General features: G+C 35.1%; 2 protein-coding genes and 1 pseudogene across 4 annotated transcripts; 1 reads left to right on the forward strand and 2 right to left on the reverse strand.

Annotated features, from left to right (window-relative positions):
* Nucleotides 1–1,583: 1,583 nt before the first annotated feature.
* LOC116116163 (probable ADP-ribosylation factor GTPase-activating protein AGD6) lies at nucleotides 1,584–5,901 on the reverse strand. Of its 2 annotated transcripts, none has more exons than XM_031402258.1 (4): nucleotides 4,805–5,901; nucleotides 4,615–4,704; nucleotides 2,109–2,601; nucleotides 1,584–1,924 (listed from the first exon to the last, which is right to left on the reverse strand). In XM_031402258.1, the coding sequence occupies exons 1-3, from the start codon at nucleotides 5,600–5,602 to the stop codon at nucleotides 2,110–2,112; spliced, it is 1,380 nt and encodes a 459-aa protein (XP_031258118.1). In that variant the 5' UTR covers nucleotides 5,603–5,901; the 3' UTR covers nucleotides 1,584–1,924; nucleotide 2,109. The 2 variants fall into 2 exon arrangements, with proteins under 2 accessions (XP_031258118.1, XP_031258117.1); XM_031402257.1 differs by having other exon boundaries at nucleotides 1,584–1,988.
* A 1,721-nt stretch (nucleotides 5,902–7,622) lies between these two features.
* Nucleotides 7,623–11,865, forward strand: LOC116116170 (annotated as a pseudogene).
* Nucleotides 11,866–12,191: 326 nt separating this feature from the next.
* On the reverse strand, nucleotides 12,192–15,390 carry LOC116116164 (sec-independent protein translocase protein TatB-like). Of its 2 annotated transcripts, none has more exons than XM_031402260.1 (8): nucleotides 15,197–15,390; nucleotides 14,800–14,878; nucleotides 14,437–14,558; nucleotides 13,758–13,896; nucleotides 13,607–13,665; nucleotides 13,320–13,518; nucleotides 12,916–13,027; nucleotides 12,192–12,403 (listed from the first exon to the last, which is right to left on the reverse strand). In XM_031402260.1, the coding sequence occupies exons 2-7, from the start codon at nucleotides 14,858–14,860 to the stop codon at nucleotides 12,924–12,926; spliced, it is 684 nt and encodes a 227-aa protein (XP_031258120.1). In that variant the 5' UTR covers nucleotides 14,861–14,878; nucleotides 15,197–15,390; the 3' UTR covers nucleotides 12,192–12,403; nucleotides 12,916–12,923. The 2 variants fall into 2 exon arrangements, with proteins under 2 accessions (XP_031258120.1, XP_031258119.1); XM_031402259.1 differs by having other exon boundaries at nucleotides 12,192–12,482.
* Nucleotides 15,391–16,580: the final 1,190 nt, after the last annotated feature.

Consider the following 16,580-nt stretch of genomic DNA (forward strand, 5'->3'; position numbering starts at 1 on the left):
ACACGACCTGACCTTAGTATATTAATACAATATCAGTGGACGTAGGAGTCGCTTGTTTAAGCATCCAAACCACTTTAAACATCGTTCTCCATCATTTATGCATTCTCATAACCCCCATTTGCGTGTGTTCTCTGGGTCAACTCAGCATTTCACACGTGCGTTTAGCTGGTGTCAAAATCACGCATCAACACTCATAATTGTGAATCAACCTCAATCATAGCCAAGATTAGTTAAGATCCTAGAATAGTTGTATGTAAGCTATATATATTTACTAAACGAAATATACCGAAAAAATAATTCCAAAATACCTATGTTTGGCAGGAGTCAGTGGTGTACCAAGAGAAGTTGATGAAAGTAGGGATTATGAACTTGTTTTAGTAGGGAAAGGTAGGTTCCCATCAAATATGGAGGCAAAACTTGTCGACAATGAGGTCGAGAACGTGGAGCTAGGACCGATTGGAAAAATTTTGGCTTCATCAGACTATTGCATTTTATCATCGGTACGCATGATCCAACAACAACAAAAGGCTGACGGAAATCAAACTAATGTCTCCAAAATGATTTCGGACAAGACCATTCATGCAAGGATAATCCTATGAGTGAGTTTTAGAGTTGAGTATGATTGCGGGGAACCAAGAAGTTCATTTCTTGGAGCATAGCAATTATGGTTTGAAAACCCAATTCAACCTGGCCGGTTGAACCAGTTCCACCGCAATCTGGCTTTTGAGCCAGGCCAGGCAAGCATAAAAAACGGAGAGATAGTTTCACCCAGGGTTGGACCGATGATACTATAGAATCGGGTCAAACATTAAACCCTCCCTTTTATTTGGTAAACCGATTTTTCAACCGGTTTTTCCCTATTTTTCTTTCCATCGACATCAAGCCCAAAGTTTGATTGAGGATAGATTAAAGATCATTGGATGAAGAAGACCATTTTTTTGCTAAAATCTGTATTAAATTATTAATTACTATGTGATTTCCTTATGAATTCTGTTATTTTGAACCATAAATCAGTTGTAACAGTGATTATATTGATGTTTGATGATGCTTTGTTAAAGAATTTCTTTCAAGAAATTTTAATCTGGATCTTGGAATTTTTTATGTTGATGTCATCATGCTGACATCAGCATAATAACATCACGATTGACCCGACCAGTTGAATTGGTTCAACCAGCCGACCAGGGACCCAACCAAATTGCCAAGTTTTGCCCCAAGTCAGTTTTTAAAACATTGGTAGTAATATCCTCTATTTTGTTAATAAATGTATCAAGCATCCAACGCCAAATGAAAATTTGACAAATCTTTTGGAATTAGGGTTTTTATGGTACAAGGATCTTTAATGATGCTCGGAATCATTATGAAACGAGCATGGCCATTTCTGGGATTGAAGTCACTAGAACTGACACAGTGGACATACACTAAACTCCACTGGCAATCAGTCCGGAAATTAGTCTCAACTCCATAAGTACATCATTAATCGCTAAAAATGTAATTTTACAAGCAACATAATACAATGATCGGATCAAAAATCTGACCCAAAAGAATGAGATTATTGTGGGAAAATCAATGTTAAGCACGGAACAAACATGAATGAAAAATAATTCACTAGCCATTACAGATCCAAAACAACTTTGAATTTTCAAAGTCACAAATAATGTTACACTCACAAACAGCGGTCCTCTTTTGATATGGGGCAATCAAACCCACGATCATAGTTGTACATATATGAACTACTTCCAAAACAGAACTTCATGTAAATTCTGAAACAAGAGAATAGAGAAAAGAAAAGAGTAGCTATAAAAATATACTAAACTTACCAAAAGCATCCCCACATCCATTTTAGATCCATTTTGTTACTGAAAACATTCAGCTGTACCTGGAAGAAATTGTCATAAACACCATCTTTCACATCATCCTAGCTCGCCTGCCAGCAATTTTCATAACTAATTACCAATTCTGCATAAAGGGCTTTGCCAAAATGATTTGACCTGGCAGACCAATCATAAAATTTATTAACACTATGTCAGACAGATGATCATGATAAGGCCAATATGCAAAACAGGCATCTCAGGATCATTTAAAAGAAACAAAAAACAAATCACACTAACCCTAGAGAAAGCCTCCTCCTGTCCATGTACCATCTGATTTCCCATTGTGACCCACAGCTTTCTTATCAGATGCACTTTGATAGAAATTATCATATCCATCATCTTTTGCATCATCCCAGCCAGCCCAACCATCATTGTTATTCTTAGCCACATCTTCCTTCTTGCTGTCTTTTTGGTCCCAATCATCCCAAGAACTTGAGCTATAAGAATTCTGGTGCCCACCAGATGAGGACTGCCCTCCTCCAGCAGGAGAATTCCATCCTTTGTTATCCCTGTTAAACTCCTGATAAAATCCATTTTTGTCACTTTCATTTCGTTGCCAGTTATCATTATTCCAATTCATGCCATCTTTAGTGTACTCCTCAACCTTCTGCGAAGCCATTGCCATGACCCCCTTCATAATTCCCCATGTCCTCTGTCCAATCTCGGTTGTCTTTGCAGTGACAACAGTGACAGTTTCATTGACTTTGTGATCATAGCCACCGTCCTTCACCTACAACAAATATTTTAATTCGAACACCTTATCTGATTTCAAGTGAAGCAATTCTTACAAAAAACTAGCACACAGATAGCACGTTTAAATGATAGCTATAGCTACAACAGTACAAATATGCTGTTAATGAAGTGCAGAAAATTAAGCAACATAGACAGGAAAGATTATGTCCAATAATGCAATCAATTGTAGGTCTTCTAGGTATTAATTCTCAAGAGAATAAAGTGAAGTTTTAGGCAAAAAAAAATTAGTGTACTGTTGCATGTTGGCCCTCGAACTACCTGGGTTCTTCTAAAGTGACCTGTTGGAATTCTAGTACGGTAGTAAGAAGGTTTTCAGAGGATGGTTGGGTGGAGAACTTCTTGTATGCAAAATGTTTCTATGTCTCTATAGATAGTTCAGTACACATTTTGTATCTATTGAAAATAAAGTGGTTGATTCTCTATATTATATGGTTTCAGATTGGAATTTTAAATTTTACAGAAATTTTCATATTTGGTAGACAGATGAATTATCTTGAATTCTTGAAAATGTTTCTCTAAATAGATTGAAAGATTTTAAGAATGTGGAAGCTTGAGTCTTTGGTGGATTTTCCAGTAAATCTTTCTTCAATTAGCTTATTGATGATCTTTCTTATCATCAATTCCTTCCAGCCTCCATGATTTGAAAAGCTAAGCTCTACAGGGAAGGACTAACACTTGTTTCTATTAAGTTCTATGTTTCCTATCAAAAAAAAAAAAAAAAAAAAAAAAGGAAAGAAACTAAAAGCTACAAATAACCATAAAGATATAAGGTCTACCGCATGTGAGGGAAGCTTTCACAAACTAATAAAAAAATTATTTAAGACAGAACAACCTAGAAACTTAAATAATTCCTAAAAGATGAAGGTTGTAAACTATTAACAGCAATTGCATAAGTCATATCTTAAAAAAGCATGACTGTATCGTTCACAAAAATATAACAGCCCCAAAAGTGAATTTCTACCACAGATATACTCCTTTGCAGCTGGCGTATCATAAAAGCTGAAATTTTAAGTTCACAATAACTCTGAAAGTTCCCTTCATGAACAGAAGAGAAAGAGCGCTCAAAAATTTACACCGCCATTTCATAGTCATAGTCAGATTGAAATCCCCTTCCCTTTTCATTAATGTCTATTATGTGCTCAAATGACCCCTATAATGAATACTGATGACACTCCAACACTAAGATATACAATATAATGGAGGCTACAGCTAATGTCTGACTTTAATTACACAAGACAAAAGTTCTAAAACACAAATAGATCTAGATCATAGGGAATAAACTACGCACAGAAAAACAAAGTTTATCACAAGTAAAATCTATCAAATCTGAACTTGAGACAATGAGGGAGAAATGGAAAGTTGTGCTGCCATATAAGCCACACACAACTAGATACAAATTTGTACAATGAGCTACCATGGTGTCAGAAAACTAAGCTTCAGTTACAATAATGACAGCTTATTTTCTCAATACAACCGGGGTTCTCCCTGGCCCCAGCCAACCGTCAACTGGCTTTTTTTTTCAATAATGTAATTTAAAACCATAGATTCTATGCAAATAAACCAAAATCAAAATTCCAACTTTCTAAAGACTATTTTACGGGAGAGTACCAGATGGTTGTCAGCTTATATCGAAATCATCACTAGGCTATCAACAAAAATTATTCAGAAAGGCAGTAATATTGTCAGATCATTATATCTGCACTACGCAAACAGCATAATAATATTATAAAAATTCCTCCTACAATAAGAATATTAATAACTACAGAGTTCAACAACCTGTCATTGCATTAGGGCACCAAAAGATATACAATGCAAAGTTCATCAACCTATTTATTTGCCCATGTGCATGATATAACAAGAAATGCACATCATAATTTTCGACACAACAATCAAAACAAAGACAATACCAAAGAGATAATATCACAGGTTTCAGGAAATCAGGAATAGCTACACCAAATTTTTTAACATTCAAAATCAATATCCAAATTACCTTCGAACTAAGCTCCTTCGTTCCTGCCTGAACAACATTAGCAGCCGACTGGGCAGCAGAGGCTGCGACCAAAGATAACCTACCAAACCCCTGTCAATCCCAAATACAAACACAAAGAAACAACCAATCAATTTAAGTCAAACCAAAAATAAAACTACGTGATAAATATCACTAATCCCAATCAAATCACCTGAGAAAAAGTAGAGAGAACATCCCCCTGTGAATTGTTATTCCTCTGTGGAGGCGCCGGGCTGGATCCGAACCCGACATACTTCCCTCCTTGCGAAGGCGGAATCCCCTCGGGTCGGGACTCATTCTCGGCCAATTTTCGCGAGAAAAAGCCTTCCTTGTTAGCTGCAGACGCCTCCAACTGCGCACGTGTGTAAATATCTTGAGTTGATTTGGACCTCACGGGCACGCCACCCGTTCCTCCATTTCCACCTCTAAAATCCGAAACGGATTGGTTTCTCCTCATATCAGTCGAAGATTTAAAATCATCGTTGTCCCAATTATCCCACCCTCCATTATTGCCAAAACTACCATTACTACCACCACCACCGGCGCTTTGCGCCAGCGGAGGTTTCTTACTTCCACCTTTGAGGGTCTCCTTGACCACGGGTGGGTCCCGCCATGAGCGCCCCTCAGCTAGAGCTTGAATTTTGTCACGATAAATGCTAGCCGCATTGGTATTGTACTTAGTTACAATATCGGTTTCTTTAGGGATCCCGTACTGTGCGAGAAACGCGTTGAGCCGTTCGTTGCCTCCAGATTCCATCTTCTTGATCTGGATCTCGGACCACGAGTCCATAGTAACGGATCGGACGAAGGAGATGTGGACACCTAAGCCACGGTGCTTGCCGGAGCACTCTAAGCACATGAACACGCCGTACGAAACCGACGCCCATTGCGGATTCTTTTGGGAGCAATCCACGCAGATCTTGTTGCCTGGCTGCGATTGAAGGTCTCGCAATCGTCTCGATGCCGCCATTTTAGGGTCCGATCCGATCGATCTGAATCGGATTATGCGAAAATCGGATTGACGGAAAACTTACAACGTCAGAGATCGGGAAAAGAAATTAAAAGAAGAAAACAAATAAAAATACAAAAAATAAAATAAAAGGAAAAGGAAAAAACGGAAAAAAGAGAGGGAAAATTAGGGGATTTTTTGTTTTATTTTTGCAGAGAAGAATGTGGGGATGAATAATGAATTTATAAAATGGGGACACCGACACCGTTTCGTAACAAATATAGTCTAGACTCTAGAGGTGGAAATTCGATGAATGCTGAGTGCTGAATGGTCGTGGCTCTGGTGGGTGGTGTGGTGTAGTTAAAAAGGCAAAAACGGTGTCGGTATGGGCTGTTGTTTTCCCTTCCCATTTTGACAATTGACAACATTAGATTGCTAATGGTGTGGCACGTGCCAAACAACATCCCGAACCAATTTCGTTTTATGCTTGGTAATTTCTGAGTCAATTGTCCACGTAAATGAGGTTTTTTTCTTTTTTGTGTGAAATTGATTAAAAATAGTTATCTAATTTAACTTCCTCAGATGATCGCTTTTAACTAATATTATTTGATTTTGAAATCAAAAATATATTTTCACAACGGATTTGTATGTTAACAAATTCATCTAATTAATAAATTGATGTAATTTACCAAAAAAAAACTTAACTAAACTATAATTTATTTTAAATAATCAAAAACATGACTTACCATATACTGATTAAGTGAAGTAAATAAAAATATTGAAAACTTATATAGTAATTATTTTAGCATCTTCTGTCCATCAAAAGCAATAACGCTACGGACACCGAAAAAATTACACCGAAATCTGTACGGCCTACGTGTAACACGCGTCTGAATATTTTCATAATTTTTTTATAGTGAACGGTCGTCCATCAAATTGGACGGTGGTTCACTCACATGGACGCCCGTCCATATTATATGGACGGGCGTCCATATACAAGGGACGGGCGTCCCCATTTAAAGGACGCCCGTCCATAAATAAAATACAATAAAAAAATTTGTAAAACATTATGGACGGCCGTTCATAGGTGTGGAACGGCCGTCCCTTAATTTTGGACGGGCGTTCACAAATACGGGACGCCGTCCAAACTAATTTGTTTTAAAAAATAAAATAAAAAATTTGGACGCCCGCCATAAATTATGGACGGGCGTCCTTATTTGGACGGGCGTCCATTCCAATGGACGCCGTCCATACTTTTAATAAAAAAAAAAAAATTTAACAAAAACCGTTTTCTGTTGCAAAACATCTTCGTTCATTCCATCTCCTCTCTTTTCCTTGTGTTAAACTGATTTATGGCGTGGCATCTTTTGGCTTAACAAACCTCTCTCTTATTCCTCCTACTTCTGCTTCGACTTCCTATCCTTTCAAAGGTCCACACAAGAAAGGAGGGTTTTCTTGTGCGTTTGAAGAATAGGTTTGGTTCTCCAAGGGTGTCTAGAGCGACCCGCTTTTGATCAGTCTCAGTTTGACCCATTTACACAAGTGTTAGAAGGTATTTTTTCATCTGAATTCGCTTCTCTATCTCAATAAATGCAATAGAGTGTTTTATTTATTACTTACGAATAATTTGAGGACTAAGAGGTTTAATGTGTCCAGTTGCAGTTACTTGTCTATTAGCATAATCATTGGTGGGAACGCTGATGCAATTAGACAGATTTTGGTTGACACCATGGATTTCATTATCAAAGTTCAAGTTTTATATTTTGGGAACATATGGGTTTTGTCAACAATTCATCAAATGCACTGGAGGTTAGGTTTTAACTGATTAAGGATTGTTTTCAAAGCTGATCTTATAAACCTAAGGTCATGAGAAGATTGAAATGATATGAGGTAAACTCGGAAGTTTTGGGAGAAAAACCAACCCAATTTTGACTTGGTGTTACTGGTGCATGTATATCTAGATGGAGAGAGAATGGACTGCACCCTGGCAATGAAGATGAAGAAAAAGAGAGACACCACAGTCATTATTTGAGGCAATGAAATGGACTGCACAATTGGCAATGAAGACAGAAGAAAAAGAGAGGAGATGGGGAATGAAGACGAAGATGTTTTGCAACAGAAAACGAGTTTTTGTTAAAATTTTTTTTTTTTTTAGTAAAAGTATGGACGGGCGTCCATTGGAATGGACGCTCGTCCAAATTAAGGGACGCCCGTCCATAATTTATGGACGGGCGTCCAAATTTTTTATTTTATTTTTTAAAACAAATTAAGTTTGGACGGACGTCCCGTATTTGTGGACGCCTGTCCAAAATTAAGGGACGGCCGTCCACAACCTATGAACGGCCGTCCATAATATTTTACAAATTTTTTTATTATATTTTATTTATGGACGGGCGTCCTTTAAATGGGGACGCCCGTCCCTTGTATATGGACGCCCGTCCCTTGTATATGGACGCCCGTCCATATAATATGGACGACGGGCGTCCATGTGAGTGAACGGCCGTCCAAATTTGATGGACGACCGTTCACTATAAAAAAATTATGAAAAAATTCAGACGCGCGTTACACGTAGGCCGGTACAAAATTTCGGTGTAATTTTTTCGGTGTCCGTAGTGTTATTGCCATCAAAAGGGCGGATCCAACCCTTTGAGGATAGGTTTTAAAATAAAATTACTAATATATTAACCCACAAAAAATTATTACAGTATTAATATATATATCGAGACTCACTTTCAAATCGTTAAAAAATGAGAACTAATATACATATATTTAAGTCCACAAAAAACTTGTTATTAATATATATATTTCAAGCTCACATTATATTAAAAATTTAAAATTGTTTCTACTCTTTTTCTCCACGACCCCATCTACTTTTTATGAGTTTATTCCCGAAATTATTTACTCTCTCATTCTTTTTCTCATGCTATTAGCTTTTAAAATTTTTGAAAATTAAAATTATTGAAGCTTTCACTATTCAAGGTATCATAATTAGCTTCATATTCTCCTTTATCGATTTTAGGTATGTATATTGCTTATTTCAATTTAGTTTATTTTATGATTGAATCATGTTTTTTTTTTTAAGGTTTTTTATTCTAATTTGAGAGAGAAAGACATAAATCTTATAAGTTTATTTTGTGTTTTGTATCTAAGAATGAACCTGCTTTCTCAAATTAAAACTTTAAATATATTTTAAAGAACGTTATTATTCACCCTTCACCCATCACTTTCTTACATTTCAAACGTCACTGATCAGCAGCTCAAAATTATTAATGAAATTTGAGTTACTAACTATATTTATATCAAGGAAATTCCTTTTTTTTTTTTTATAAATTTATATTAAAAGTCAACGTAACAATGACTTAACTTAAGTTTTGGTTGACTTTAACTTAGGTTAAGTCTAATCAAAGTTATGAAAAATTTATATTATAATCTTTGGAAGCCAAAATTTAAAATTAAAAGAAGGTTTTGCTCAAAGTTTACTCAACACATTTACTCAAAAAAATTCTTCTTATAGATTTATTCAAATAGGGATTATTGTATTATTGCATTCTTTTCTCTCATATTCTTGATATAGTATTATTTTCTTTGTTTTAGGTTTGATTTTTTTTTTTTTTTTTTTAAGTTTTAACTAGTTGTTTGGCAAATAATGATAAAACCGTCGAAGCCCCGCTCAACAAAATCATGGATCCGCCAGTAACCATGATTCATAACAAAAATATTAATATTTTATAACCTAGCTTCACTGCTTCAGTATACCTTATTATTAACATTCATTAATAGTTTATTTTATGAAAATAAAAAAATTATAATCATAAGTGGTACTAAATTTAAAAGGTCCCACCTTCTATTTTAAGTAAGAATATAATTATCATAAAAAAATAAATTATTCTTCTTCCTTATACATATATTTATTTCAAAGTTTTATATTTACAATTACAAAAAAGTGAAAAACATTAAAAGAAAGTTAACTCAATTAGAATACATAATTTTATAAGTAAATAAAATTGATGATAATTATCAAAATTACTTATTGTTTCTCAACTTGAAAAATTTTCATATCTCATATCCTTCTGTACCTCAAACAAACACAAATACCATTTGATCTTTTTTTGGAGGGTTCTTTATTAGTTTCTTTCTTTTTTTTTTAAATTTTATTTTCTAAGTTTTATATTTTGGAAATCTATTACAAATTATATCATTTAAATGAAAAAATTGATCATAAAATAGAANTCCAAGTACTGTGGCAGTTGCAAATTTACGCCTGCCAAGTTTTTTGAGTGTCTTGGTCTCATGCAACATGGGTATGAAGTAACCTCTTACCTCTATGCTTCAGGTAACATCAATCTTCCAGACCTTTTCCAGAGATCAGTATGTCCTGAAGCATGGAGTCAAACAGCGAATTGGATTGGCTATGTTGCAGTATCAAATGATAAAATGTCAGCACATCTTGGACGGAGGGATATAACCATTGCTTGGAGGGGCACGATGACAAGGCTGGAGTGGATTGAAGACTTTATGTACTTTCTAAGGCCAATTTCATTGAAAAAGATCCCTTGTCCAGATCCAAGGGTCAGAGTAGAGTCCGGGTTCCTTGATCTCTACACAAACAAGAATAAAAGTTGCCGGTTCTGCAAAAACTCAGCAAGAGAACAAATTTTAGCAAAGTCAAGAGATTAATACAGCAATACAAGGATGAGAATTTGAGCATAACAATCACAGGTCACAGTCTAGGAAGTGCACTAGCAATACTGAGTGCATATGACATAGCAGAGACTGGGATAGACGTCATGGACAGTGGGAAGATTGTACCTACATGTGTCTTCTCATTCTCAGGTCCAAGAGTTGGGAATATCAGGTTCAAGGAGCGGCTTGAAGAACTTGGGGTGAAAATATTGAGAGTGGTGAACATTCATGACAAGGTACCACATGCACCTGGGATATTTTTTAACGAACGCATACCACCGGCACTTCAAAAACTAGGCGAAATGTCTCTGTGGCTTTACTCGCATGTTGGGGTGGAGGTTGCTCTGGATCACAAGGACTCCCCCTTCCTGAAAGAGACAAGTGACTTGGGTTGCTTCCATAATTTGGAAGCTCTTCTTCATCTACTTGATAGGTTAGTATGTCCCTCTTTAGCATTTAGAAAATCAATCCCATCACTGAACCAAGCTACTCAGGTCAGTATGTCACACCACAAGCAATAGAAGCATTTAAGCATGCTCATCATTATTCGTCACTTAAGTACTTCTTTGGCCCACCAGAGTAAGCAATTTTACGTAAACCTAATATCCAGAAAAGTTCTGCAACCCTGTGCAACTGTAGAAGCATTGGATAGAATTGCATTTAAGATGTAGAAAGCAACAATGCTAGGTATCAATTTTAGGGTCCCTAAAAGCCACAAAAAATTCCGAGGCTACCGCCTACCAAACAATTGGAACTATAGCAGGAGAAAATATGTTATGTCCCACTAAACATACAGAACTAAATCAGATCTTGTGTTATCGAATCTTCATTATATACACTCAGTCATTCTGGAAAAACAAATGAATGCGGTAACTTCCAAATCAGAATCAACAATTTCAAAAACTACATTATTATGCAATCTAGTTCTTTTGACATGACACATTGCACAACAAAAGCCACAACTACTGGAAGTTAAGGGCAAGTTAGGTCTTCAATGATAATATATCATTCACTTTTTGACTCATATTGAACAGGTACCATGGGAAGGGCCAAAGATTTGCGCTTACCAGCAGAAGGGATATTGCATTGGTGAACAAAGAAACTGACTTCTTGAAGAACCATTTCTTGATCCCACCAAAATGGCGGCAAAGTGAGAACAAAGGACTGGTGAGAAACCAAGAAGGCCATTGGGTGCAGCCTGAACGGCCAAATCCCAGGGATCATTTATAAGTAGATCAGCAATGCCAAAAATTTGTATTTTGGATTACTCTGAGATTGACACATAATACTGCAACTGAATCAAAATAGCAATTCTATGGTAGCACCTCTCGTCAAGGATAGATAGGAGAGCCATGAAGTGATAGCTGAGATGAGAGAAATATTTAATTGGATTGTCTAAACTCAAGGTCAAAAATAAAACTTGCAATTTTACTAAAATTTCTGTGAAATGTATTAATAAGGTTGTATAGTTTGTTCAACTATGGCCAAACATTTATTTATAAGAGTAGTGTTCTATTCTTAAAATGTAGTACAGTGTGATTATTATGTTATTTTTCCTGTTTGCCCATGAGCAACAATTGTTTTACATAATAGGAATATTAGCAGCAATTTGTCTGGCTTCAGAGATGACAGTAACGTTATATAGCTCTCTTTATAAATATAAGGAGCAATTAAACTTTAAATCAATTCAATCAAAACACCAATAAACTTTTTGCAATAGACATGTTGAACAACTAAATCTGAAGGCAGTCCAAACAATGATAGCGTGAAAAAACTAAAGGGGATTATTTATCCTAACAGAAGCATCATAAATCTACATCATCTGTGTGAATAACCAACAGTCATTTACCCTTTTTGCAGGAAAAAAAATGGGGAAGATAAAATGTTTTGAATGAAATAGCTGTTGACACAATCAAAACTAAACAAGTGAAGCAAATGTGGGGTTTGTTGGATTTATTACTATAAATTTGAAAGAGACAGTTGCATAATTAATATGAAAGCATCATCTTGACCACAAAGATGGGTATGTAACCATAAAAATTACCCATAGCAATACAGAAATGAACTGTTTGTCAGTCCCTGAATGATTGAAGATTCACTTGAAGATCATATAGCTTCCCCAAGATGCAGTTGAGCCAACTGAAACAGAGGCATTAAATTACCCCTTAGTTGTATCATTCTGAACCACGTCCATTTAGGCCAAACATATATACAGTGTCTGAAGAAAATAAACCCAGATACCAGTTTAACCAACAATGTAATAAAACGGTCCCATGGTAATCTAGTGACATAAAATAGAAACACGAGCAAAAAATACTGAGTATATTATTCTGCAGAAACTATTATATTAGTATACTGTATTGATTATGCACAGACACAACATATTTTCCAAGTGATGCATGTGCTTACACAAACCCAGAGAAAAGGATAAGACCACAAACATGAGATAATTAAAAATGTTTCTTTGATCACATAAACTGTAAATCAATGCCAAAAACTGCTAGCAAAACTATACTAACTAAGCTTACAAAGATCTCCAATATCTATACCTCTTCACAAAAAATTATCAAACAGTTTCTTATACATCTTCTAATCAACAGAAATGAGGAAAGAATGATGTACAAAGGTAGACAAAGACTACAGAGCAATACCTTTTCATTCACGGGATTTGATTCTCAGGCTGAGAAAAGAAATCTTTGGCATTATGCGCTACCTCTGATTCAAGTACAGCTTCCAACAAAATGTCTGATCCTTTTGCACTCTCTGCACCATATCATTTGCTTGCTATTAAAGATAAATGCAAACTAGAGGAAAATTCTTTCAATAATTTTCCATGCATGCTTGTCAAAAAAATCATTTAAAGAATTTTGTCATCTTAATCACCAAAGTATTAACATGCAATGTGGGAAAAAATTTCAAGACCATACTCTATCATAGAATTTTCAGTTTTATCACTAGTAGAGAAAAAATAATAAATAAGAGATTAAGGCATTTCCTTCAAGAACTTGCCAAGATCATGTGTTTACTAGAAGATAAAATCACAGAAATGTTTTACCCTTGCGATTTGGAAGCATGCCAGTGCTTTCGGCTGATACTGGAAGAACAGTAAACAAACCAGCTTCATCTTCAGAATTTTCTTTCTCTGCAATGCTCTTTAAAGAACCACTCTTCACAGCTTCAGATTCAGCCAGTCTTGCAAATGCAGTTGCTTGGCTGTGTAAATCTAATGAGCCATATGGTTTGAACCTATGGTCCTAAAAGGTCCATGTAAACGGTGTTATGGACATGAAAAGTATGCTTTGTTATGAGGAATAAAATTAGTTATCCATAAGATTCAAAAACCTTTAACACAGTGCCTGTTGATGGATAGTCTACTTCACATTTTTGGGATGAAGCGTTGTCTATAAACAAGGACAAACAGAAAAGGCAATCAAGTGAATTATAAAACACACATAAGCAGCAAGTAAAGAAATGTTAAGGCTGTGAATCCTACCATCATGATTAGAAGCAGGCTCTGGAGGACTGTCCATCAGCTTTCGAGTCAAGGGACCAGGGTTAATAAGAGAAACACTTCTGATTTCATAACGAATTGCCTCTAGCTGTTGCATTGCATCTTGAAGTTCTTTTTGTACCTAAAAGATACAAGAATGACAAAAGATGAAATACATTTCCTGAAACTAATTACAGGATGTCGAACACACCCAGCACATGGCCTCAACTCAGATCTCTACTAACTTCAATTTGGTAAGGGGTAAATGAGAGCAAAGGTAGCAGGAAGGAACCAAACTTAACACAAGGCAGATCATTTCCCCTATATAGCTGTAAGAGGAGTTCAAAGGGAATGGAGTTGGACATATAATCCTTCCAAACAAACAAATATGACTACTTCCATAAATGTGAAAAAGAGGGGGAGAAAAGAAAAAAGAAACACCATTAAAAGGAGAGAAACCTCACAAGGCTTCTGCGCAAGTTTTGAATTGCAACACACTCAATTAATAACTATACATCGCACATAAATGTGCACTAGGATAAACAGAAAAGTCATCTCCATTGTCCACAAACAACACAGTATAGTAACATCATTTAGTGGAACATCGAAAGAGAACTAACTGTTACTCCCATTGAACACAAGAACTAATTCAAAAACAAAAAAGAGGGGTTAAAATAGGAACCTGGCGTGCTTGAGACTGTTGCATAACATTATCAAATTGGCCACGAGCTAACTGAACGTATCCAATGGCTCGACCAGCTAATCTACCAGCTGTTCTCGCAATTATGGGGAGGTCTTTAGGTCCTACAACACATAAAACGTCAAACTCGTTTGAAATCATGTTTCCAGAATACCTAACAAAGGAACCAATTTCTAGTGTATACATATATAGATATGGGTTGGTTATGATTTGAAGTCAGAAGATAAAATGTAATATTATTAATTTAATTGTTTTTCTAAACTATCATACTAAGAGAAATGAATAGTTTGAAGTTTCTGAGTTCTGTTCTATATTAAGTCACAAAAGGGGAGCGAAAGTGGATACCAACAAGAGCTGCAGTGGCACCGATAATGAGGAAGAGCTCTCCGTACGAAATACCAAACATAATGTGAGCTTTCCACTTCTGTTTTGCACAGGGTTATCAACAATGAAGAGGGAGTTACAGAGAGAATCCTTCAGATTGGCAAAAAAAAAATGCGCACATTCAATGCATCCAAGAAAAGAAACGACTACTAATAAGTAATTTCACAGCACAGATTAGAAGAAGAAGAAAACAAAAAAAAAAAAAAACAATTGAGTGCTCACTTGATTCTGCAACAGCTTAAATTCGGCAATAAATATAAGCTAAAACTACAAATTTCATGAACTATAATTCTTGGTTTACTTTAATATCTCTTAATTTGAAGCCCTAAAGGTTTATACAAGTTAGCATCAGACGTACATAAAATTGGCGGTTTCAAATTTCTGGCGGCTGGCCGTCGGACGTTAGAGACGTGCTAGTGGCCGGCATGTGGCGCACGATGCTGCTTAGAGATTGTGATGCGTTTGCGGCGGCGTAGTTAGCTGAAATGGCGGCAACCGTTGATTAGTTGGCTGTTTGATCGACCGGCGGCGACAGGTGAAGAGCCATTTTGGTCGTAGAGTTCATTGTTCAAAACTTCAAAAAGAAAAAAGAAAATTTAAAAAAAAATTATGAATGGGTGGGTCGGGTTTCAATGAAACCCGATGGGTCAACCGGACCCAATTGTATAAGCCCAACCCAAAAACTTTACAACGGTGTTATTGATACATATTACAAGACCACTGCTACCTATCACGTGTAAAAACATATTGAATTGTACTCTTTATTTTAAAAAACATTTTTTATATAAATAAAAAATACTTTATTGATCTTTAAATATAAAAAACAAAATTTTTATTTAAATTTAATAGACTTTTTAAATTTTAAGAAAGAGAATATATTTTTTTCAAGAAAAAAACTTAATATGAGAGATAAATCATAAATAAAATGCATAAAAATTTATAATTTATTATTTAAAATTATGATAGAGAGTGAAATTTGACTCTCTGAGAGCATCTCCAAATGAAATTTGACTCTCTGAGAGCATCTCCAAATGACTCTTTATCTGATCCAAACTCTTTATTATAAAAAGTCTATTTATAAAAACAGGACTCCAACAGACTCTTTAACTTTAAAATATAAATTAAAGAGTGAGTTTGACTCTTCACATTTAGAGAGTCAAATCTCACTATCTATCCTAATTTTAATTAATAAACTACAAGTTTCTATGCATTTTATATATGAATTATCTCTCTCATTAAGTATCTGTCTTAAAAATAAAGAGCATCTTCATTAAATTTAAAGAGTCTATTGGATTTGAATAAAAATTATGTTCTCTATATTTAAAAAATAATAAAAATGCTATTTATTTACATAAAAGATACTCTTCAAAATAAAGAGCATCTCCAAATGACTTTTTATATGACCAAAACTCTTTATTATAAAGAGTCTATCCATAAAAACAAGAGTCCAAAAGACTCTTTATCTTTTAAATATAAATTAAAGAGTGAGTTTGACTCTCCACATCTAGAGAGTCAAATTTTACTATTTATCATAATTTAAATTAATAAATTACAAGTTTCTATGTATTTTATTTATTAATTATCTCTCTCATTAAATATCTTTCTAACATCTTTATTAAATTTAAAGAGTTTATTAGATTTGAATAAAAAGTTTATTCTTTATATTTAGAAATGAATGAAGATGCTCTATATTTATATGAAATATGCTCTTTATTTTAAACAGCATATTTCACATAAATAAA

The sequence above is a fragment of the Pistacia vera genome, unplaced genomic scaffold, assembly GCF_008641045.1.
Source record: "Pistacia vera cultivar Batoury unplaced genomic scaffold, PisVer_v2 Contig763, whole genome shotgun sequence".
NCBI classification, from domain to species: domain Eukaryota; kingdom Viridiplantae; phylum Streptophyta; class Magnoliopsida; order Sapindales; family Anacardiaceae; genus Pistacia; species Pistacia vera.